We start from the raw sequence: 16,508 nt of genomic DNA on the forward strand, positions 1-16,508 counted from the left end.
AAAAATTTATCAAGTTCGGTGAAAACAGACAGCTGTGCGGATGAGGGAACAGAGAGAAAATTGCAATGTAGACTTATCCTTATTAGACTCTACAGAACACCCCCCCACTTCCCTGGGGGAGATACTTAAAAAAAATTGTCTGATAAGAGATGCAGGTAGAGCCTGTGTATTCTTTAGACTCCAGAGTTCATCCCGAGCCTAAATCAGTGGGAGATCAGGATCTGTTTACTCCGATGCTCATAAAACTAGTTGGTTTTATTTCTTTCATTTCTCTCTGCTTAGATAGCACATTGGAGGCTGGACAAGGCTGGAGATACAAGCGAGGAAAACATTGTCTTGGTGTTGCAATTACAGAAGAGCTTCAGATCTGTGTGTTGTACTTTATATCAGGGTTATATTTTGGCTTACAACTTTGGCTTTCGGTAACCCCTGTGTAGGACTGAACATTGTGTCAATGGCTCTGAAAAGGGGGCTAAGAAGAGAGGACTGTTTGAGACTCAGGTTTCAGCTTGCCCTTGTAGCAGTCCGGAAAGCATAGGTGGAGAGAAAAGGCTTTTCCATGGTCTAGCCAGCCTTGCCGTACATAGCAGGGCAACAATGCTGGTTTGTTGTGCAGGTACACAAAGACAGTGAGTGAGCGGGCAAGCAGGGACCTTTCCTTAGTGGGAAACATGGAGAATCTAAACTTTGCTGCTTTTTTTACTGCCATGTAACAACTGGCCTGTGTTTTTCACCAAATACAGCTTTTTCGCTAGCTGATAGATTAATGTCTTTATTTTCTTTTTTTTTCTGTGGTTTAGTTCTTCTCTCCCTGGTCAGCAACATTGCAGATATCTGCCTGTTACTGGACCTGAATCTGTGGGCTGGAGGGTTTTCAGTGGAGGACCTGTGTCCCTGGGAGTTGCCTGCCTTGGCGGGCTCAGCATAGCCAGGCACGTTGACCTCCCTCAAAGTACTTTACAAAGCTTCTCTCTTTATTCAGCCTGTCACCTGACATGGAGAGATTCTAAGAGTGTTAGTTCTGGTACTTCTGATAGTGATTTCCTATATCTGAAAGTAATTCTTGTATTGTTTTGAATGAGTTGTACTTGTATTTCTGTATAAGTACAACAAGGGGTTTTACGCAAATTTTTTTTTTAAATCTTTACTACCTTCCATATCTCTAGCAGCAAACCACTGCCCAGAAATTAATAACGCTTCACTTTCTTATAACCCAGCTCCTGTTTGTGTTTAGTCCTGCAGCAGTGAAATCATAATTCTGTTTTGATGTGTTTGATAATAGTATAATTTTTCACGTCAGCAGATTTATGATGGCATAAAACCAGGATTATGACTTCAATGCAGGAGAACATGAAGGAGGAGCTGAGATGTAAGGGAGAATAGAGGTGCTCACAAATATATTTTTATTGCATAATAAACAAAAAGAATGCAAAGGTTTGCAATCTTTCATCCTCTGTAATATCTTCTTTCTATTGGCCTGTTCTAGTGTGAATGTTCTCCATTAAGGAACATTTTTAAGTGAAAAAGAGAGCAGACAAAGGTTCTGAGCTCTTAAAAGACAGAAATTATTGTAATACATAGTGTCAAGAGCATTGGACCTTTCCTGATTTGCGGTCACAGATCCACTGTGCTGTAATGGATATGGCACTATAGATATGCTCATTTCAGGTCAGGCAACCTTGTCCACTTTATTTATGATTATTATTAACAGAAATGCTAGCTGTCAGACACGATCAACATGAATCAGCCCAAGGCCCCTGTAAGAAGAGCTATAAAGAGTCTTTAAGAGAATCACCAGCAGCCCTGTCAGATCTCACAATTACTTTCAAAGTTCTGACACATTGGAGAGACATAATTTTTTTTCTTGAGATTAAGATCTTGTCTTTCAATGCTCTTAAGTGCATTATTTGTCTGTGTAGGTGCTTCTGCCCTGGATGTCATACATGAAGCATCAGACCTACATTGACAGCTTTTGAAGGATAAAACTAGTTCATATCCTTCAGTGTCAGCCTTAGGTTAAGTTTTGGGCTCTGCCTGGATACCTGTACATTTCAAGATAGCCCAGTATTGTGTGTACAAAATTAAAAAAAATAAAATATTTGCCTCTTGCATTCTGGTACCTATTGAAAAATGATGTGTTTCCATCATGAAGCACATAAGCCTTTCCCCTGAAGCTGACCTATCCATTTAATAAACATTCCCATCTTTCTAGCATTTAACATTGGTTCTATAACACCATGTCAGCGTATATTGCCCCAAAGTGACTGCTTATGGCAGAAACGGAGCTATTTAGCCCTGATCTATGGCTGTACATTTCAAAGCTTTGTACAGCTGCTCTTTAATCCACCCTCTGATGTAAGTATTATTCCAGACTCTGTTTTACAGATGGAGAAATGAAGGCAGGGAACTTTACTGACCTGCCCATTGCCTACAGCTAAGTGAAAGCCAGATCCAGGGTTAAATTGCAGGCACTCTTGACTCCTAACCTTAACCTCACCTGACTCGGCCACACATCCTCCTCTGCCCTTGCTGAGCAGTGGAGAGAGGGGTTTTGTTTGTTATTTTCCTTTTGTGGCAGGCCCTTTCTCCTATCTGCCCACAAGCATCTGTGCAATTATGTATTCTATGAGTTCTTTGCTTACTCCATTAGCCTTCCCCCTGTAAGAAATGATTGGCATCTCAGCCATATTTCTGGCTCTGGCTCTAGTCTCCTCTCTCTTGGGTAGGCACTGCTATTCTGAGCAGGGCACTGAAGTGTTAAAGCATAGTTTGTACAGTCATCACTAGCACCAATTATATATTATTTCTTAATTCCTCAGAAATTTCAAGTGCAATGGCCCAGTGCCTCTCCATGGAAAGGCAACAATATGAGTGCTTTTATAATACATACTCCTAAATGTGATCAAGAAATGCATTCCGGCTGAACTCTGTTTTACCAGAGCCATATTTGTATCATAGAATCATAGAAATGTTTGGGTTGGAAGGGACCTCAAAGATCATCTAGTTCCAACCCCCCTGCCATGGGCAGGGACACCCTCCACTACACCAGGTTGCTCAAAGCCTCATCCAACCTGGCCTTGAACACTTCCAGGGATGGGGCAGGCATCCATCTGGGCAACCTGTTCCAGTGCCTCACCGCTCTCAGAGTGAAGAATTTCTTCCTTATATCTAATCTGGGAGCACAACAGATGTGAGAGTGAGACAGGCAGATTAGGACTTGCAAGATCTATGTTGTATTCTCTGGTGTGCTGCTGGTTCGCTGTATCACCTTGGGCAACTTGTGTAGTTTCTGTGTTCCCTGGTTACCAGCTCATAAAACTAGATAATGGCATTGTGAGAAAGGTAACAGCGGGGTCCTTAGATCGGGAGTGTTACCTGCCTGCTTTCTGCTCTTCTCCTTTGGTGGTTAGCATCTTTTCCCCATTTTAATTTGGGTGTCCATGGGAATTACTCTAAAATACTTCTCCATGCAAAACGTGATTGGATGTTTTCAGAGACGCAGCTTTGGTGGTAGCTCCAGGTCCGGCCCGCTGTGAGCTATCAGCAAAGCAAGAGCCCAGGCTCCATTGAGGTTTGCCCAGTACAGACAGGCCCTGTTTGCATTCCCATGTAATGTGCACGAATGCTTGTTTTTACCTTTTACCCCTCTCTCCTGCTGATGTTAGTTACTGATTCCTGCTGCTTACAATGTTTCAGAGCTGACAGACCTGTAAGGAGACCTTCCCTAGGGGCAGCAGAATGGGAGGGGCTCTGAGAAGAGGCTTTCCATGGAGACCACAGAGACTTTTCTGAGGCTGTTTTCTTTCCTGTTCCCTGTGGGAATAGGATTGGGAGCCTGGGAGAGTCCCCATCCCATACGACATCCAGTTAGACAGACCTAAGGGCTGTAGTCTATTGCTCCTTGCAGTGCTCTGCCGAGATGGGACAGACCTCTGCCAAGGCGTGCGTCTCCTTCAGTTTCTCTAGTTGAGGTTTTTTGGAGCTGACTCTGAGCCTGGATCTTTACTGGTGCTGGTGCCAGCGGGGTGGAACACTCAGGGCAGTGCTGGGCGGCCCAGGCAGCCTTGGGGGAGCAGCAGTGCGCACCAGCCAGCATGATGCTCCAGTGGGGACAGCTGCCTGCTGGCTGGAGTGCACGGACCCACTCACAGGGGCAAAGACCCAGGACTCAGGCATGGGAGGAAGATGTCACCCCTGTGGGAAGGAAGAAGACTGTTGAAGAGGTGAGGCTTAGTGGAGAAAGTCCTTTCATGTACAGTGCTTTCAAGGTGGGCCAGTCTGGGCCAGTTCAGCCTTCCTGAACATTGAGTCTCAGTAAGCATCAGAAAACAAAAATCTAAGGGATGCTGTTGACAGTAAGGCTGAGTCTGGACAAGACTGGGGGAAAATGAAGGTTTCCAAATGCTGACTTCCTGAAGTTCAGACCTGTGGCCTGAGCTGCAGTTGTATACCACCATTTGCAGGACCCTGCTCTTGGTAGACCAGAATAAGACTGGCATGGCTGTATGTGTGTGTGTTTTTGTGCACACGCTTTAATCTTCTTTGCACGGGGAACCTGTCTGACTATAGATAATTAAAGATTCCTGCCACAGCATTTTATGGCTTTTGCAGTAAAGTTTCATGACTCCTTGCGGCTCTTCCTCCGTACTAGTTTCACCACCAAAGCAGAGCAAATTGCTACATGGTTTTAAACACTTTCATTAAAAGACAGACTGTTAAGGCATGACAATAGTTACCTACAATTAGAGTCACTTTTTCTCTCTTACTTGTGTGCTCTGGGTTTTTCTGGTGGGATGATTTTAAAGATGGAAACTTAGAGGTTCCTGGAAAGCCCTGAAAACTCTATATTTGCACACATTCACTCTCTGGAAGCACTTAGCCCTGCCTCTGAAAGCAGCAGAAAAAGCCAGAAGCTGAATCTGCAGGCTGTAAATTATGAAAGTCCATCTCCAACCAACATTGCAAGGCATCACGTTTTGAAACGTGGCCAAAATGATAATGATGAAACAAAACACCAACAAAAAGAGTCTGAGCTTTTCTTGTTGAATCCAAGTGAAAAGGAATTTGGTTCATGTTTAGACTGCCTAAGGCACAGTGTGGGGAGCTGAAAATTGCTCTTTGTATCACAAAGCCTTAGGGCATCTCCAGCGTTTCTACTTTAACTTGCTTACAAGTGATGGTAGCTAATTGATATCCCCGCATTATACCTTTACCATGACAAAGGATGCTTAGAATTATACATTGAAACGCTGTTTGCATGCAGGTGACCACTGTATGCATGTGACTGCTGGCTGGACAGCCCTGGGGGGAGCAGAGGGAGGGGAAGTGTGGGCTTCAGCTCCAATTTTTTTTGGTTCTTTAAAACAACAGCATTGATTTTCCCAGGTCAAAGCCAGGCCATTTCATGCAGCAAATCTGTGTTGAAAGGGATCAGAGTAATCATTTTTTACACGCTTGACTACTGCATGCCAGCACTGAGCTTTCAGCCACATGAACATAGGAATGATTTAATAGAGGAAATGGCAGCAGGCTATTGTGCACAGTGAAGGCTCCATGTAACATGCATGACTGAGTCGCACACCATTAGGCTGGGTGTAAATAAAACCTGCTCCTGACACTGCCACAGAATTAGCTCACTGGAATGCCTCCACCACTGTCCTGTCGGGAGCTAATGCTCTGGCTGCAGACCCCCTTCCCCTTCCAGCCTCTGCCTTTTAATGCCCAAGCAACTGGCACAGCTATTTAGTGCAGTAGTGTAGTAACAATAACCAGCTTCTTGAATAAAGCCTCAATGCTGACAAATACCTGTTAAGCCAAAATCGAGCCTAAAGTGAAATAAATATTTAGAAGAGACTCTGGTCATTTTTTGCTAGGGATTGTGGGTGCTGGAAACTCACCCTCCATGATGTGCATCTTCCCAGATTACTCGTCAACCTGCCACGCTGCAGGAGGGCTGCTTCCCAATCTGGTTTCAGGAGTGCTCATTCACCAGCTCTAAACTGCCCTGAAAAGCTCTTTTTAAAATGAGACAGTAATTCGGGATGCAAGGTTAAGAAATTAACTTGGTGTGTAGAAAAAAATTTAGGAGTAGGCTGTACCTCAGCATATTCCTTATACCAGTACAGAAGCAACATATCTAATATAGGTATGGATGGAAGATTATAAACAAGAGTTGCTTTATTCCGATGTACAGCAGGCAGTGATTTCTAGCCTCAAGTGTCCTTGTACTTCTTGTTGATTCACAACAGCAGGATTGCATATAAGTCAACACAGAAGATGGCTTGAATTATTTTACAGTAAGGTGGATGTAGAAGATTTTCTTCTGAATGATGAATCCTGTCAGTTTTTTCCTATTCCAGGTGTTCAGGTGCAACATGGTCCTTGCTATGTAATCTGAGTTGCCAGGATGAACAAATGCTGTTTAGATTTTCTGGCAACAAATGCCTGAATTCTTTGGTGTTTGGAGTACTGACTTCAAGATGGGCAAACTAAATACTTCTTGCGAAGTCTCCACACCATCAGAGGGTCTTTCCACTTGAAAGCATTGGCAATGTCTTCAGTAGTCGGGAGGGGAATCGTGAAAACTGTATGAAAATCTGAGGAAGTGAATAGCCATGTGCTCTGCACTGGGGAAAGTGCACTATAAAATAAACTAGGCGAAAGGAGGTCAAAGGAACGAGGAGGAGTTGTTTCAGTCATGGACAATTGCCCATGAGGGCAGATCCCATTAGGAAATGGGAATGAGAGGAGAAGTCATCATTGCGTTCTCAACTCAAAGCAAGGAGGAGCCCCATTGTCAAACAGTGAGGAGCGACAGGGGAAACAGGACAGATAATCTGTGCCAGTAAGCAAACAGTTTGATGCTGCATTTGAGGTTGATGCTATTGCTACTGGAAGCACAATATTTCTTGGAAATGATGCCACAGAAGGAATGGTGGGAGCTTAGGGGTACTGCTCTACTTAGCTAGGATTGCTTTTTGTAATCATCTTGAGTTTGGATGGGCTGTCTAGTGAGAAAAAAACAAAATGCTGAACAGGTTCTGTACAGAAAGGCAATTTTACCTCCCATAACATTAAGTGCGGTGGGGAATAGCTTTGGTTCCACATCCTGCTTTTGAGCACACACTATAAACTTGCAAAATTATGATATATCAAGTTACAGTTTCATTTTCTGTGTGAAACACCTTGCAATTTCTAGGACAACAGTTGTTTTCTATCCCATTCAGATGTATCCTGCTTTGAAGAGAGATGCATCATACTTCTTTTCATGAAGATTTTGCGTTTATACTTTTTGCCTTTTTTCGTGGAAAAGATGCTCAGTCTGGAACGTGTGCTTGGAAAACTATCTAAGGGGAACACTTCAAAATACACAGTACTTAAGCAAAGCCAGAACGCTTAGGGTTTCTGTCCTGGTCAATGCATACTTTTATGAGCACACATCCTTACGCAGTTGGGCAATTTTGCTGAGGTCAGTGAGTCTTCTTATCCTTAACATTACCCTTACATACCTAGCTGGCTTGGTCTGTGTTTCCAATACCTTAAAGCTTCTCTGGGCTTATCTTTGCTGAAGCATGTTGTAGCTTCAGTGCTACTCTTCAGGCAGATCTATTTTCACACTGCACACCCTCACTGCTGTGTTACTCCCTTTATCTTAATTTCAATCTGGTCAAATCTTAACCTATAGCTCAAGGCAGAGCAACAGATCTGTTGTGTAAGCAAATCTTGTATTCTGTACATTTTCAGGGCTATTTCATAGTCTGATTAGTCATAGTCAAGCTAGGCCTAAGCGGAGAGTGTGGATAAATTCAAACTGAGTGAAAAACATATCCTCCAAGACATTTAGCAAACGGCATGTTGCTTTACATGCTGCATGGTCATAAATGAAAGTGTCAAAGTGTCGTTTTTCTGTCCTGGTTTCAGCTTACAAGATTTCTTTCAGATCGATTTGTGGTATAAATTTCTTTTTTTAATGGAGGAATGAATCCCATTTACACAGCGGAAGGGTCAGACGGTTTGCTGAGGTGCTGGGCAGGGTGCTCACTCCCCTAGTCCCAGCCAGTGGGGCAGGGACAGGAGGGACCTGCTGAGAGCTGCTCCTGCTGAGCTGCCGGGCTGCCCGCTGCCTTCCTGAGACGTGTGTGGGGAAGTAGAGGAGTGATGCGCTGTAATTCCTACAAAGCGTTTTATTTGTTATACAGTGAAAATTTATGAGATCCTAACCCCGTCAAGTGCTGCCAATAAATTTGGGACTTCAAATGGGTATTTGCTATGTAAATGGAGAACTATATTCATGTCAACAATTTAATTGTGGTGTCTGCATGTTGATACGGATGAGCAAGCTGTCAACTGCTTTGTGACACTCACCCTGAAGCTCTGTTTTGGCTGCATCTCCTTTCTGATCCCAATTAAGGTGAAATCAGTAAAAACAGAGGCTAAATGGAGAGGTCAGTGGCAGGAATCTCCTGTCAAAAGACACCATTGTTTTCTGTACCTGGGCTAATCAGCAGCCTATTAATCAGTGCATGTTTAGAATAAACTGGATTCAGTTTTGCCTGACTGCAAAGATACAGGAAATATTTCATTCAGTTTTCAGAATTTCAGTTCTCCCCAAAGCGCTCTAAACCTCAGATGAATCATCCTGAGTCAGCGTTCAAGGCTCAGATAAAAACACATTCCCTCCTTCTCTTTCTTCTCTGCCTCGCACACAGACATGCCTGCTGTGACGGGGCAGGGAGACCTGGGTGGGCAGCCCCTGCGTCCCGAAGGAGCCCCTGGGCAGACGGTGGCGAGTCTGCCCTGTCCCATCATATTGCCAAGAGCCGGCAGCCTCGCTTTGTTGTGATAACCCATGGGCTATCCAGGCGTGAGCTCTGGCTAGAAAAACGTAATGAGCTCATGTTACCATGTCTCCTGCTGCTACTGCAGCCTCCACTGCCTCTCCACTGAGGGTTATGTGCTGCTAGACGGAGCCTCAGGTTGGAGCCCTCCTTCTAGACCACAGGCTTCTGTTTCTCGTTGACTCAAATGGATATGAATGGGAAATAAATGCAAAAACATTTACCATCATCCCTGTGATTCATACACTGGTGACATCTGTTTTGCTTTGCTCCAAATAAGAGCCTGACGCTGTTCTTATGGCAAGGTGAGTTGGAGCCATCCACCTGCATTCACAGAGTGTCTCAGACCTGGACTTTGGCTCTGGTCAGAGATGCAGTTTTTCCAGCAGGGGTGGTTTAAAAGTGCCCCATTACACAAGAAGGTGGTGTTAACAGCCACAGTGGGTTAAAAAGAAAGAGAGGAGAAAATCAAATATCACAGAAAAAGGCACTACCTTAGTCATAGTTCAGCCATGCATGGGAGAGCTCGACAGAAGGAATTTCCAGTCTGCTCAGCTGCTTCGATGAAATGCTAGAGCTATTCTGTAGGCATGGCATGAAAGGAGATGTGACCATCGATGCGGGGCACAAAGTAAAAAGAATTAGCAGCACTCGACTGCTTTACAGAGGAGGTCAGATCTCATGCTTGCAAGTGTTGCTGACTCTAAAAGCTGATGGGCAGCAAAGATAGGAAAGAGATTGCTTTTACGCTCAGACAAAATTTTAAAGACTGCTTCTGTGAGACACCATGGCCAAAAGCCTAAGAAGTATTTTTAAAAGTATTTAATGCCTAAATCCTTTTGGTCGTGGGTGACAATAGGGTTGTTTTCAATGCCCTTCATGTCTAAGGAAGTGGAGGGCTCATTTCCCAGGAGTGACAAAATTTAATAATCTGCCACCCTGTCTCACCTCCCTTCAAATATGCAGCTGCTCTCACCATTTGGTTGCCTTTCTCTAGCATCACTGACAAGAGTCACTCTTAGCATTGCAGTTTGTTGGGATCCTCCCAAACTGTGTCTCTCATTTTTGTCACTTTTTAGCTATGGCAATGGGTCAGGTCTTGCTTTTCCTTTTATTGAGATCTGATTCTTCTCTTAATCAGGCATTTCAGTCTAGAGCTTAACTGAAACGCATTCAAGGTAAGTGAATGCTGACATTGACTTCCAGTCGCTGGTACAGCAGGTCTGAAATAACCCCTACTTGCTGGTATTGTAAGGCTTCACTTGTTCGAGCGTGGGCTCCTTTGCTGGGCGCCAGATTGAGTAGTGACACAAGTGTGATAGGTGTCACAGGATGGGCAGTCTGGATCTCAGGCCATTAAAAAGGAGCCTTGTAGAGCTCCCTGTCTATCCACCTTGGCTGTGCTCTCCTTTTCTTCCATAGAGTTATCTCAGCTGCATTCAGGTGAAGGCTCTGTAGACTAGACTTTCCATTTAGACAGCAAGATAGACAGTTCTCATTTTAGAGCTAGCGTTTTCAGGTTGCCTGCTGGTTACTAACTGCTGGTTTCTAGCACAAACTGCTGCACTCAGAAATCAATGGGATGAGATGTGATGGTTCGCAAAGTCAGCAGAGAAACAGACTCCCATGAATGAAACTAGACAATGTTTTGTTACTTGCGAATCCAAAAACTAGGCAATCAATAGATATTTTTTGTCGTTTGTTTCTTTTTTGGCTTTCATTGAAGCGCTAAGTTGACAGACATGTTGAAGCTATTTACATTCAAGTTTCAATAAATGCAGTGCTGGAGATTCTTCTAAATGATTTTATCTTGTTTTTAAAATAAAATCTGCATGATCATTCTGTGTCCCTTCCCTGCTGGCATCAATTTTGTTCTTGCAGCCAAGAGAGTCAGTTAATAGTTTCATTCAAACTTGCTGGCTCTGGCTTTTGTTTTTGATTTCTCCCATCCCTTCTATTCCTGCTGTCTCCTAGGGGAGACCCTGCAGGAGTTGTCAGCTACGAAACATTTTTTTTTTTTTAAACCCAGCCATTGCTCTGATTATACTAAACCAAGCAAGGAAATCTAACCAGTTGCTTTTTCTTTTTTTTGTGTGTGTCTGTTCTTTCTCCCAGCAAACCATATACTCCACTTCCTTACCACCGCCATCAGATCAGTGACGTACTTTTTCTTCCTTGCCTTACCTTAGGCCCTGACTTGGCAACTCACATGGCAGATGCTTTCCACATGGCATAGGCTTTCTCAGCCATGGTACATTTTAGCTACTGCAGTGCTGCCATCCACTGTGCTGGTATTACAAGGTGGGGCGAGGGTGCGTGAGCACTGGTATTGAAGTAAACACACTGACTAACCCTTCTGCCAGCCCATTGTTCTCGCTGCTTTCTTGCCCATCACCAGTGCTGCAGTAAGTGCATGAGTGGAAAACGTTTTAGAAGAATATTCTCCTGAACAGACAAGGCTAATGCAACTCTGGTGGCAACCACCAAGCTCGAGTGTACTTGCTGCAGGCGTTTTGTCCTCTCTAGTGTTTTTGCTGCTCTAGCCAGCCTACAGTGGTGTTATGCAAAGGACTAAGTGGTGGTATACTGGCACTCAACTCCAGCATAGTAAAAGAGCTTGGGTATCAATGTGCTTTTTATGCTGTGGTTTAAAAAAACCCAAAACCACACCTCGCCTGGACATGGTCTTTGCAGAGGCTGGCTAATGCTTGTTCTTAGGCTGTAAGAGCCAGCACCTGTAAAGAGGTAGGAAAGCAAAGGTAGACCAGTTCCAGCCTGCTGCTTTGGCTCTTCCTTGGCATACATGTACACACTGAGACCTCAGCAAAAGGAAGTAGGCACAAGCTCTGGAAACTTGAGGGTGCATATGCCCTCTGAGGATCAAATCCTGGAGTCAGGCACCAAAGAAGTGTGAGAATCTGACTCATGGTGAGTGGGTACAGCACATTGCAGCTACAGCTCACCCCAACTTCTGTGGCCTCCCTGGGTTTTTGCTCTGTATAAGCCTGAATATATATTCAGCCTTATTCAGATGGTGGGGAGGTAGGAGAAGGGCTCTTTACATTAGTGTTGGGTGATAGAACAAGAGGAAACGGGTATAAGCTTAGTCAGGGGAGATTCAGGTTGGATGTTAGGAAGTATTTCTTCTCTGAAAGGGTTGTCAGCCACTGGAATAGGCTGCCCAGGGAGGTGGTTGAGTCCCCATCCCTGGATGTGTTTAAGAATAGGGTGGATGATCTACTTAGCGATATGGTTTAATGGGGATTAGGGATGGTTGGACTCGATGATCTCTAAGGTCTTTTCCAACCTAGAAATCTATGAATCTATGAATATATAGTTTGTAGACATCTCTGCAGATCATGAAACCATTCTATGATTCTATGGAGCAGAAAGGAGAGGCGATAACTGTGCTAACATGAAATGGCAATTTCTACGTTTGCAGGTTCACAGAGACGGAGGCTTATTCCAGCTTTATCGCTTGATACCACTTCCCCAGCAAGGAAGACTGCCAACAGCCCCGGGGTCCGTTGGGTGGATGGGCCCCTGCGAAGTGGGCAGAGGGGGCTGGGAGAGCCCTTTGAGATCAAGGTCTATGAGATAGATGATGTTGAGAGGCTCCAGCGGCGACGAGGTGGCGACAGCAAGGTGAGTACAATCCATGTAATGTCTCTGTCCTCCTGGAGGGTATAAGAGGGGGAATTCAGATTATGCACTCAGAAATGTGTAGTATCGTATATGGTTGATTCAACAGGCAGCAAAACCTATTACCTTATTTAAAAGCAGTTATGCCTTCTTCTGTAGCAGGTAACAGACCTTGGTACCTTACATTTTTGTGTCTTGCTTATAGTCTTGGTGATTTTCCAGCATCTCATCACATCTGTTTTTCAAGGCAGCAATGGTGTCTCAAGTGCTTTGATGATATTGTTTTCAGGATAGGTAATGTCTTCTCTCTAACAAAGTTGTTCCTACCAACCTCAGGCCTCCAAATTTACAAAAAAATCAGGGAATTGTAAATGTCAGCTCTTCAGAGATATGATTGGGAAGAGTGACTGAAGTTGGTGGAATAGCACCAATTTTAGAGTAACTGTGGATATAGACTTTATTACTATTTTAATGCACTTTTTCTTCCTAGCCCCGGTCACTTGTTTAGGCTGTTTTTGATGTTGTTCTCTGATATGATTTTGTATGGAGAAAACCATCAGTTATTGGGGTGGGGTTTCCACTCAACTTCACCCACACAGTAGATTTGTCTACAGAGCAGAAGACAGAATAGGGTTGGGACCTTCTCACAGGCTTGGAAGAGGATAGTTCTTGTATTGGGAACGATCCCACACTAGCAAGGGTAGCACAGCCTGCACCATGGGCTCGCTTACTGCATGTCTTGATGGCCGCCACCCCTCAGAAGTCATGCGAGGCCAGGCTGGGTGTCTCCAGACAGCACTGCACCCTGTACTGTTGCTGTGCCTCATATCTTTACCAAAAATATATCTTCTTTATTAATGATTGTGAATTGATAGAGCTTTTCATAGCATATTCCCTTTGTTTAAGGATATTTTAAATTTTATGTTGCTACCAGTTCTCTTATTTTATAATATGACTACTGCATTTTTTATGTGCCAAGCAGAGAGATGTATTTAGGATTTTAATACAGCAAGCAATGGATTTCCTTTCCCTAAGAGCTTAGATTTTCTTGGCCAAACTTCTGGTGACAAAACCCAGAAATGTTTACAGTTAATCTGATTTCAAGATGCTGCCTGTTATTAATTATTATGGTTTATTGTTAACTATCGTTGCAAAGTCTCTAAAGCTTGCTGATGGAAAACATCAAAACCAAACAAAAGCAATAAAAATGAAACAGATGATAGATGATTTCATGCGGTGATTCATGTGCTTCCAGAGTAAATGGCTCATTGTCAGTATTATTGATTGGAAGATCACTGGACTGAGTAGATTTGGGTATTTCTTCTCCTTTTCACCTATTTCTTCCCTGCTCCTTTTTGCTGGTTGTCAGGAAGTGATATGTTTCAATGCCAAGCTGAAAATCCTGGAGCATCGCCAGCAGAGAATTGCTGAGGTCAAGGCCAAGTACGAGTGGTTAATGAGAGAACTGGAGGTCACCAAACAGTACCTGATGCTGGATCCTAATAAATGGCTCAGTGAATGTAAGGATGTTGTTTTATTGCTTGGACTCTTAGATGTCCTTTGGTTTATTTCATTGGGGGTGGGATGGAGGGAAGCAGAAATGTTCGCTAAGAATGAGATGTGAGTTACTGTGTTTGTAAACTAAAGTGAACCAACATATGACCTAAGGACAAGTTTTAGATCGACTGTATTTCTAGAACTAGGCCCTATAATTCAGATGAAATGTTGACAGTAGAACTGAACAATCCTTTTTTTGCCTGAGAGATGAATGCTGAAATGGTACAGCACTGTAGTGGTGAATATTGCCATTGGTAGATTAACGTTCACGCGTTTCAGTCCACAGCTCCTGAAAATGAGATTTTTTTATTTTTTTTTTTTTGCCTCAGATCACTCAGACATATGAGCAATATTGTAAATCTGCTCTTCTACCACAAAATAACACCGTGGAGCAAACTTGTCCCTTGGACCCAGCGGGTTTACATGAAAAATGAATTTCGACCATTTTTTATAACTATAGATGTGTAAAGTTTGGAGAGCTTGAAGGGCATTCACATTCAAATGAAGAAGGACCTCAACATCTCAAAGGAAAAAATATAAAGAGTACTGCAGGACTTGTACAATAATTTTTAGTATTAGCAACAGATGAGTTCATGTCAAAGAGTCCTAGAAAAAAACACAAGTTTCAATTTATTTAGGATAATTGCAGGTGACAAAAGGAGGTTGGGTAGAGTGTTCTCTTGAGGCATCCTAAGTCTTCCTTTGACAGCTGCCATAAGTTAACACCAGATTGATACATCCTGCAAAAAAACCCACAGTATATGTTTCAGGAACACTATTAAGGAAGAGAGGTAACAAGGACAGATTTAAAGGGAGCAGAGAATTTGCCATGCTTTGCCATCCGCTTACTACGTGATGCCTTTGCTTCTGATTCTGCCGTCATAAACACAGTAAGCCTTAAGGATGGCACAGACCTCAGGTACAAGATAAGATGGCAAGAGCTGGCTCAGACAATGTATCTCACACTCGACTTCCACGGACGCTGCTGCCAGCTGCTCTGTGGCAACATGTGAGCACCTATGGTGGAGCGATTGGTGCGTGTGCTGCTCTTGAGCGGTGTAGTGAGAATCACATGGAATAGGGAGAGGCGTGAGGAGGTTGGAGGTTGGTTTATAACTTTGAGTTCGGAATTCAGTAAAGGACTTGTCGTCCCAAGGCAAAGCACCTATTTAAATCTCTTTCTAGTCAGCAGAGCGCGTGAGAGTCAGTACATCTCATATACGTGTCCTGAATAGGGATGACTTCAAGTATATGCTTAGAACTCAAAATTTGCTTAAGCGTGGTGCTGAAGCAGACCCTGAGTGCAAGCAATCAAAATCATTGTAAATAGATTTAACTTGGCCTGTTTTACACTTTATTGCTGAATTTTCCCATCATATTCAACCTGTGTGTTCCTTATGGGCCTGAAGGTTAACCTGAAGCCTACAGGTGTTTTGTGCCAGCTGGTTTCTTTGAAGTGAGCCACATGGTTGCTGGAAGAATAGTTCTGGTGGCTTTTCTTGGGGAAAGATGTTGGAGTGTGGCAAAAGGCATCTGCAGTTCTGGGGAGGATGGCAAAGCGTATTGCTCAAGAAAGCATCCAATGCAATCTTAGCAGTGTCGCTCACTATCAGCAAGCCGCTGTGCCATTTTAATAGCCATTAAACAGAAAAGGCAACTTTTGATGACAGTGGCAAGCCAGAGGTAATGTTGTATACAGTACTGATGGCTTTAAAGACTTGAATTATCTCTGTCTCTCCCACCAACCAGCACTGGGTTTAGTCTACTTTTCCTATCTATGTGTTTTCCGCAGTTGATCTGGAGCAAGTATTTGAGCTGGATTCTCTGGAATACCTGGAGGCCCTGGAATGTGTGACTGAGCGTTTGGAAAACCGTGTCAACTTCTGCAAGGCCCATCTCATGATGATCACCTGTTTTGACATCACCTCTAGACGCCGATAAAGAACGAACCTCAAGAGAATTTCAATGCACATCTCTGCCATCCTCCTTTTCCCTTCTGAATAGCATCCCAAAGACAACAGAATGAGGATGAAGGTTGGAGTCAAGTCTCAACTGTGTGTATGAGAGATTTGCTTTACTATATGAAAGAGTAGTATTAAAAAAAAAACAGGACGAGCATGAAAAATGGAGATATAAGGTTGTTGATTCTCTTAGCCTAAAAGAGCACTTTGAGGAACCTTTAAGGACATGTCTGTAAATAAGAACTGCTGGCAGAAGACACTTCTTTCCCTGCGTTAGCTGAGGGAGGAGGAAAGGTGGTTGTAGGACTTCCATTGAGAGGTTCATTAAAAGAAAACCTATCCAGAAAAACTGTTTAAGTGCCTTGCAAATCTTTATTATCCAAACATTTATGTTCATACTTTATTGTGTACAGATGGTGCTAGTCAAGAAAAGAAAAAGGAAAAAAACACACTTTTGAAATGTATTTACAGCTTGTTTTTCTCTTGGTGTTTTCTTCTATTTCAGACTTGC

General features: G+C 43.4%; 1 protein-coding gene across 1 annotated transcript in view; it reads left to right on the top strand.

The window, feature by feature from the left end:
* KIF26B (kinesin family member 26B) overlaps positions 1 to 15,977 on the top strand; it is a 313,883-nt gene extending 297,906 nt beyond the window's left edge. Inside the window, exons 13-15 of the mRNA XM_086627966.1 lie at positions 12,280 to 12,482; positions 13,849 to 13,999; positions 15,829 to 15,977. Coding sequence (XP_086484092.1) covers positions 12,280 to 12,482; positions 13,849 to 13,999; positions 15,829 to 15,977 — 503 coding nt within the window. The remainder of the gene's footprint in view (positions 1 to 12,279; positions 12,483 to 13,848; positions 14,000 to 15,828) is intronic.
* Positions 15,978 to 16,508: the final 531 nt, after the last annotated feature.

The sequence above is a fragment of the Tauraco erythrolophus genome, chromosome 2, assembly GCF_009769465.1.
Source record: "Tauraco erythrolophus isolate bTauEry1 chromosome 2, bTauEry1.pri, whole genome shotgun sequence".
In the NCBI taxonomy this organism is placed as follows: domain Eukaryota; kingdom Metazoa; phylum Chordata; class Aves; order Musophagiformes; family Musophagidae; genus Tauraco; species Tauraco erythrolophus.